This window comes from Symsagittifera roscoffensis, chromosome 6, assembly GCF_963678635.1.
Source record: "Symsagittifera roscoffensis chromosome 6, txSymRosc1.1, whole genome shotgun sequence".
Lineage (NCBI taxonomy): Eukaryota > Metazoa > Xenacoelomorpha > Acoela > Convolutidae > Symsagittifera > Symsagittifera roscoffensis.
In genome coordinates this window covers 24,344,224-24,353,494 of record NC_087067.1, presented here as the reverse complement: position 1 = coordinate 24,353,494, position 9,271 = coordinate 24,344,224, and the positions used below count along the sequence as shown (strand labels likewise).

At 30.3% G+C, this 9,271-nt stretch overlaps 1 protein-coding gene across 1 annotated transcript in view; it reads right to left on the bottom strand.

Annotated features, from left to right (window-relative positions):
• Nucleotides 1-1,803, bottom strand: part of LOC134848019 (neuronal acetylcholine receptor subunit alpha-6-like) — a gene marked incomplete in the record, with an annotated part of 35,180 nt that extends 33,377 nt beyond the window's left edge. The window contains 1 exon segment of the mRNA XM_063865349.1: nucleotides 1,167-1,803. Within this exon segment, the coding sequence (XP_063721419.1) occupies nucleotides 1,167-1,403 (237 nt within the window).
• Between the last annotated feature and the right edge of the window lie 7,468 nt (nucleotides 1,804-9,271).

Here is a 9,271-nt window from a genome sequence, read left to right as displayed (position 1 = left end):
GAAACCCCGAACTAAAATGGGAGGGGGGAGGGGGCGGTAATAAGACAAAAGTTATAAAAATTGAAAAGTGAATTGTAACATTTTATGAAACCTAATGAAACAACCGCACTAAACAGGAAATGCGATAACTTGGAAAAAAACCGATTATAAGCGATTAATTTGGCATAAAAAATATACGAAATATATTCCATTTTTAATGGATTATAATCGATAATAATGGATTATAATGGCTTATATTGATATAAAAATAATGGATTGTAATCCATTTTAAATCGATTATAATCGATTATTATCGAAATTTATTGAAACAGACCACGAAAATACAATATAATCATTATCCATGGAACTCCGGTGCGGGATACCATTTTGTTACTGAAAAAGTTGTGGTTGACGAGCAGTTTTAATTAGAGCTCAAATTCGAAGTATACACCATTTTGGTCGACTGAGGCAATCGATACAAAAAGAATCTTGAACTTTTTTTAACTATTTTTGATTATTTTGTTTTGCCTTACACTAATGTAATAGCTTTCTGTGAAACGAAGAGTTTAAATCAAATTAAAAATATAGATAAGTGGCTCTATTTTAACGAAAAAACGTTATAATTTTTCGTTTTTGGTGATAGAAACTATACTTTTTTGCTCGCAGTTTCTGTATAGTTTAACTGAAACAAAAACTAAGTTTGAAGCATTTATAGCGATTGTAAATTTGCATTTAATACGATGGGTTTTTTCCGTCAAACTTGAGTTTTTCGAAGCAGTTTGAACTTTCCAATTATCCCCTGGTTCTCTAGGTCAACAAATTGATAAAGGCATCCACCTGCAACAACCTTCGCCAGACAAGGTTTTGGGTAATGCTTTTTAGAAATGAAATCTGAAGTGTTAGATTTTCAGATGATCAAGTTACTCGTATTGAATGGCCATTAAAAAACCTATTTTTTGAACCAAAAATCATATGAGCAATGATAGCAAAGTATTTAGAAAAGGTGTTTAATGAACAGAAAAAAAAACATTTTTTTTTGGTTATGGCTTTGTTTTTTGTTGGCTTGGAAATAAAACCATTTAGCTCGAATTTCGTTTTGCTGATTTTTTTGCAGTTATTTAATACACAATCAAAGCAATATTGACATCAACTTTTCTATTTTTCTATTTTTTCAAAAAAAAACTCACCAATTGGGTCTTAATATCAATCGATACAATTTCACTCAGGCGCACATGAGCAAAAACCCGAACAGGTTGCGACTGGTTGTACCTCGGCCTCGCAACACGACAATACTTCTCGTCCAGAAGACGTTGGAACAGGCGGTTCGCTTCATGCCATGTAGTGTTTTTCGCTTGGCTAGCCGGCTGATTGATTGAAAATACTGGTTTTACAAGCGAGAGTAAACAGACCGTTAATAAAAACATGATATCCGAGAAAAAAATATTCTAACTACTGGGCTGAAAAGAAATGCAATTTTCTCTGTTTAAGGATAAATAATGCACCATAAAGTTACCCAAACAAAGCAAAAGAAGCTAAGAAATTGGAAATATTAACCCTAAGCAGATTTCATTAAGATTTATACTTTGTTTTAGTTTTGGGGGCCGGTTTAGACAAAACTTCCAAAGTAGGGATCTAAGTAGCAGTTATATGTCACAATTTCATTCTCCGGTCTTTTATGGCTTGCCTGTAGATGTTTACTGTATCGGTCAATTTCAGGCTGTTGAGTTAGTTGGGAAACAGTAAACGGTTACTTTCAAAGTCAGTTTGTAGCGATATCTTCAAAAGTTGTATTTCCTTTCTCTTCAGAAGTTACAAACTGCGACAAAGCAAGTACATTGAACATAAATAGAAGGACAAGGGTTGTTTGTCCAATGCCTAAAAACTAACTAATTTCAAAAGACACAGAAGTTATATGTTTTCAAATGGCAATAGAGGGTGTCTATCTCTTTTTTGCTGCCGTTATTGCTGCAATAAGTGGAGTCAATTTTTTTAGGGTAAATCAATTCAGTTTATTCGATCTTTACTGAAACACTCAGATGACCATATTTACAGTAACAAATTTTTAAATTTGTTCCAAGATGTGCAATAAAGCAACAAAACAGAAAAATTATCATTGGAATAGCGCCAATTTGAGCAAGCGCAGAAGATAATTCAGCCTGTTAAAGCGCCGCTGCGATTTTTCTCTTAAGTACTATCTATTCTAGACCTCATTGGTTAAACTATGTACTAATTATCTTTTAAGTTATAATGTGTTTTGATTCCAGGTGAAGTGTCCAGATCCAGTCAATTCGAATTAATAGGTCTCTAATAAAAAAACCCGAATGAACATAATTAGTGAAGCTAGTTTTCAATAAAAATGTTTCAAAATGTGCAATAAGGCAACAAAACAGAGTAAAAACTATTGAAAGAGCACCAACTTGAGCAAGCACAGAACATATTTCAAACAGTTGAAGCACTGCTGAGCCATTTCATTTTATGTTCAATTTTCTTGTATTTTATTACCATGTTTTCCAGAAAAAAAAACCAAGGACTTCAAAAATTTTTTTGCTTTATTTCAATTGATGCGATAATTGTTCTTTTTGGGGTGTAAGATTTATGATCCGTTGTTTTTTTCTAAGTATCTTAAGGCTGTTTTATCAAAACTTTTTGGTAAAGTAGTCTTTTTATTTCAAAGAGTATTGTCGATAGTTCGTATACGTGCAATTGATTGAGTGAATCACAAATGCCTCATGTTTTTTATTGTCTACACTTCTTCGGCTTTACCTAAACTTAACTGATTTTAGGCAAAACGCAATTCGTCTTTAGAAAAAAGTATTTTACTTGTAGTTTTGAAGCAATTTTATTGGCAATCCCATATAAAAGATACGTTATTGATGTATTGGTTGTTTGAACTGCCATTAAATTTTAAAGAAAACAGTAAAACTGAGCAACTGTCTTCTTCGATAAGAAAATTGAATTGAAAATATTGTTTTTTTTTATAATGCTTTCATATGCTCCTTGAATTAACATGTAACATCTTTCACGAAGCCATAAAAGGATATCCTTCACACGAAAGGTATCCATCCTTTAGTGCTATTGTGGTACCCTATAGTACCCTTTTTGGACAACATTCTTCAAAGTTTTGCCTAAGACGCCTAAGAAGGCAAGATACTTATTTAGAAGGGTGGAAACGGGTTGTGAGTCTCTAGACAAAACTTTATACGAGGGGTGTAAATTTTTACTCGAAACTTTTCAAAACTGCAAAAAAGGCCGGTTTGTGATTTAATGGGACTAAATAAAAGCAGTGTACCCCAAAACTGAAAATTGAGGTAACCCGCAATGACGATTTTATTTTGATGAATGTTTATTTGCATAAAAAACTCACTGATTTCTAGTACTGAGGGAACATTCAATAAATTTAGAGGGACGCCTCTCTGTACGTGAAAATTTCACTTACGATTAAGAGGTTGAAATCAATAGTATCAAAATCGTATTTTCAAAATAGCATTTTTAAAAGATTCCACAAAAGCATCAACTATTGAGCGTTTTTTGCAAAATTCATATTGTTAATTGCTCAAAACGTCACAAAAATTTAAAAAAGATAACTTATGATAAATTTTTTCCAAAAACTCTTTCATATAACAAATAGAACAATATCTTCGTCTTTTGAACCGACTTTTTCTTCGAAAAACGAAAGTTTTTTTAACCTGCTTTTCGACAATTGGAATAAACTGCATCGATTGGTTCGAAATACATGATTTTTTGTTAGACAATTGCTGTTTTGTTTCATAAACTGCTCGATTGCGTCATAAACTGCTCAATTGCTGTGCAATTATTTGATTTCATCAGTTTTTGAAATTTTTTTCTTATAACCTATTAACATCTTTCACCAAAGCATAAAAAGATTTCCTTCACCACACAATGTATCCATCCTTCAGTACTAACCCTATGGTACCCGTTTTGGACGACATTCCTCAAGTTTTTCTCAAGACGCCTAAGAAGGCAAGATACTAATTTTGAAGGTTGAAAACAAATTGTACATTTTAGACGAAGTTTTTATACGGGGGGTGCGACATTTTTATACGAGGGGTGTAAATTTTTACTCGAAACTTTCCAAAGTTGCAAAAACGGCCGGCATATGAATTAATGATATAATTTCCCCTGCAGCGCCAAAACGGTTTCCAAGTAACGTCTTTTTAGGCCTTCGTCAGAGCTCGAAAAATAAAACTGATCAATCCACAATTTTTTTTCATCATTATTTTGTCCCAAAAAAGAACCCCTGTTTTCGTAGAATACGCATTCAACCATTGATTTTAGTGAGCGGTTAGTATTCTCAATTCTTAGATGATGCTGTTTTTTCTGTTTAATTGCATATTTCGATAACAAAACTGATTCGGTTTTTGACAGTTATTTTGATTTTTATATTGTACAACCCGATTTTATTAGTTTTAGTTTTAATGGTGTTAGATACTTTTATATTTTTGTAAACATTTTTTTAAGAATTGGTCGCAAAATATATTTCAAAAGGTTGAAGCACTGCTGAGCCATTTCATTTTAAGTTAATTTTCCCATGTTTTTCAGGAAAGTACTCGGAAAAAAAAACATAGGACTTCAAAAAAAAGCTCTTTTTTGCTTTATTTCAATTGATACGGCTATTTTTATTTTTGGGGTGTAAAATTTTTTGATCCGTTGGTTCTTTTTAAGTGACTTAAAATTGTTTTACCAAAAAAATTTTGGTAAATTAGTCTTAATATTTCAAAGAGTTTTTTCATTAGTTCGTGTACGTGCAAATTGATTAATTGAATCACAAATGCCTTATGTTTTTTATTGTCTACAAATATTTGGCTTTACCTAAACTTAATTGATTTTGGGCCAAACGCAATTCGAATTTAGATAAAAGTGTTTTATTTATAGTTTTGAAGCAATTTCATTTTCAATCTTATATAAATTTACTTTATTGATGTATTGGTTGTATAAACTGCCTATAAATTTCAATGAAAACAGATAAGTTGAGCAAATTTCCTGTCCAATAAAAATTTAAAATTGAATCAATCGATTTTTTTTATACTGCTCCGATATGTTCCCTGAATTAGGATTTCTATTTTAAAAAAGTTTCCGGGTTTCCAAATGCCCTTTTTATTTGTTTTGTTTAAGCTTCGATTTAGGTGAAGTTTGCTTCTTTATATTGCAATAATTTATTTTTTATTTATTGCATTTTTTTTCTTTTCCAACCTTTCTGACAAAACGTTTTCAAAATTGGTAATTTAGTTAAGTGTGCTAAAAACAATAGTTTTATTGGCCTAAAGATTACCTTAACTAATATGTGGTATCTTGGGAGATCAAAAATATAAAAACAAATAAAAGCAGGTACCCCAAAACTGAACGTTGAGGTAAGCCACAATGAAGATTTTAATTTGATGATTGTTTATTTGCATAAAAAACATACGAATTTCTAGTACTGAGGAAATGGTTCAATAATATTAGAGGGACGCCTCTCTGTACGTAAAAATTTCACTTATCATTGAAAGGTTGTAATCAATAGTATCAAAATCTTAGTATCAAAAAAGCACTTTCTATCATTTCTACAAAAACATCAACTATTGAGAGTTTTTCGCTAAAAGCAAATTATTAATTGCTTAAAACGTCACAAAAAATTCAAAAAACTGTTAAACTTTCGATAGATTTTCTTCATAAACTCTTTCAAATAACAAATAACAACAAAATATAACTATTAATGGGTGTTTTATATGCTGTTTTTAGACAATGGGAATAAACTGCTTTGCTTGGTTCGAAAAATTTGATTTTTTGTTAGACAATTGCTTTATCGTGTCATAAACTGCTCAATTGCTGTGCAATAAAATGGTTTTAACCGTTTTTGAATCGTTTTTTTTCTAGTAACGCTTTTAACATCTTTCACCAAGTCATAAAAAGATTTCCTTCACCACACAAGGTATCCATCCTTTAGTAATATTTGTACTAACCCTATGGTACTCGTTTTGGACGACATTATTCAAGTTTTTCTCAAAAAGCCTAAGAAGGCAAGATACTAATTTTGAAGGGTGAAAACAGGTTGTACTTTTTTAGACGAAGTTTTTATACTGGGGTGCGGAGTTTTTATTCTGGGGTGCCAATGTATTAAAATAGGGAATAGGTTTCCCAATGTATTAAAATACCAGGTTTCAGATGGTAAGTTTCAGATGGTAAGTTTCAGATGGTAAGTTTCAGATGGTAAGTTTTTTTTCGGCGCCCGAATTTCCCATGTATAGTGTATAGATTTCCCTATGTATAAGAAATTCCTTGTAGGGAATTAGGAGCTAATTAGGTAATAGGATTCCTAGTGTATTACGATGGTAAGGTTTCAGATGGTAAGATGGTAAGTTTCAGAAAAAATTTTGGCGCCCGATCTTACCATGTTTTAAGGTAGTGTTTAGATTTCCCATGTATTAGGATAGTGTATAAATATCCCTATCTATAAGGGTTAGAATTTCATTGTATTAACATAGGAAATAGGTTTCCAATGTATTAAGATAGGGAATGGTAAGGTTTCAGTGCGATGGTCAGAAAATGGTAAGTAAAACGAAAATTTTTTGGATTTTGTGTGGAAATGTCTAGTTTTTTCGCAAAAATCTCGATATGCGTTATGTAATTTTCGAGTATTACATGTAGAATGTGTGATGAACAGATTATGGCTATTGGTTCCTGGTAAGTCCATGGTAAGATAAGGAAAAATTTGAAAATGTTTATAACAAATGGTATTTTTTTCAAAAAACTTCAAAACACAATAAGATTTGATATAATTTGACTTAATAACTATTTTATTAGATAATCCATTTTTTAAACTGTTTTGAATCTAGCTTAAACTATGCTGAAACCTACTCAAACCTTAAAAAAAATTTCAAATTTTTTGGAAAAAAATGCAAAAGTTCCAAGTTTTTGGAAAAAATTGCAAAAATTTCAAATTTTTTGGAAAAATTTGCAAAAATTTTAGGTTTTTGGAAAAAATTGCACATATCTCAAAGTTTTGGCAAGTTTTTTGTCGCTTTTGATCTAATTTTAAAAAAAATGGATAAGTCTAGAGTTTAAAATTAAGCTCAAACTGTATTTCAATTGGTAACATGCTGAGACGCTGATACAAAACTTTGAAGGGAAATATAGATTTTTCCACAATTTTCTCTCAAATTAAACAAGTACGATAAAGTTTACCCTAATTTTAGCTAAAAAGTGGTTTACATAATGCTCTGAACACATAAAGCTCATATTAGCTGAATCATTATTGATACTTCCGATTTCTCGGGAAAATAGGTAATTAATCGTAATTTTCAAGGAAGTAAAAAATAATCAAATCTATCCAAATTTTTCCTTTTTTAATCTTTCACTTGTGTAATTAACTTGTTTTTTGTCCAATTCAAGGAGAATTTAGAATTTACCTTAGAATCTCAATTCAATTGAACAATAAGAGCAATATTCATTGAAATTTCTAGATCAAACTCCATGATCCAGCTCCTCCTCAGTTTTTTCTCAAAGAAGAACCCAAACATGTACAAAAATGACAACTTCTGAGACGTTTTTACAATAAAATTTTTAATAAATTCCAGATCAGTGATAAAAATTAAACATTTTATTGCTAAAATTGACTAAAAATGAGGTATATTTCTCTTAACAGTATATTAGATTGTATGATATTCAACAAAATCTTCTTCAAAACTGATGATTATCTCTCTGTTGCTTCTACAACATAATTTTCATGGTTTTTTTGTAGAAATTTTCTATGTCTTAAGCTTAGTCTTGCTTTCTGCTTTTTGCATGTTTTCACTCTTGAACTCACTTTGCAAGAATATTTAGTCACAACTTAGGAATTTAGTAGAAAATAGTATCAATTGAACGAACAATTTGTTGGCAGAGATAAAATTAGAACTGATAACGTCTAATTATTACCATCTATTTGTACATGTTCTCCTTTAGGTTCCCTTGTTCAGTTGCTACAGCAAACTATTTCAGCAAAAACCCAACTTTTGAGATCATTAACTTTCACTTTTCTTGCAAAAAAGTTTGTAATTCGCTTTTTGTTCTTGTTTTTCGAAGTTTTCTGAAAAATGTCGAAGTGAGAAAGAATTGCTGCTATTTTAAGCATTCAAAAGCACATGTATAGTTTGAGCATATAAAGGTGTATTTTTACGTTGGTTTCTTAGAATAAATTAAGAGCAGTTCTATTGTTTATATTATGCAAAACCTTTGGAAGTAGAAGTACGCAAGCGAACTTAGTTCCATTTTTCTGCAACATTTATAATATCTAAAAGATCTGTTCTCAAAAACATCGATTAGGGAAAGGAAATCCTGAGGCAAACTGTAATAATTGAATAACTTTGCGAAATTTATTAAGCAAAAACTCTATAATTCAATGTAAATTTCTAATTGAAAAAAAAATTGAAGCTAAACAGAACAAAATTTTTACTGTGTCTATTTGAAGTTTTTCTTCATAGAATTAGGAGATCAAACATGTGGTTCTGCTAAAATCTTAATTGGTTTAGATTTATTCAGCAGGCTCCATATTTTTTTCTCTAAAAATCTTTCTTCATCAATTTTTTTAATCCAAAATAATGAAATGTAGATCTTGAAAGCAAATTTTTGATTTATGCTTCATCTATCATCTTCGAAAAGATGTTGGAATTGGGTTTACTTCACAACAAATTATTTTCAAAAAATCTGAACTTTCATATAAGTTAATCTAGTATATCAAATGATAAAAAGTTTTCCAATCATTACACTTTTATGTTGGATTTTTTCTCAAGATGTAAAATATCAGCTAAATTTTATAGGGCAAAATGTATCATTTCAACGAACTTTGATTAATTCGAAGCAGAATTAATACCATAAATCCTTTTAAAAAAACTTCAAATTATTTTTTCGACCTATAACAGTATGTTGCTGTTTCAACTCTGAATTTTGATTCTGAAGTAAATTTTTGGATGAGAATGATGTATATTATTATCTTGAAATTTTCAAATGTTAGCAAAACATACATTTTCCAGGTCAGTTATCAATTTTTTTTCTGAGTCGTAGAAAAAAGCAAAAGAAAACCATAATTCTTAGTAAATCAATCCCCAATATCTGCTACGCACTACACTATGATTACTTTTACAAGCACTAGGAAGGAAAATTTTAATGGTCACTTGGTAAAACCTTTCAATTAATCAATTTTTTATAAATATCTAGTTTTTTCAAAAATTTCAACAAACACTTAAGCACTCATTAGCGTATGTGATTCACTTTTACTACGTATTTTCTACTATGTTTTTATAAAAAATATATCAAT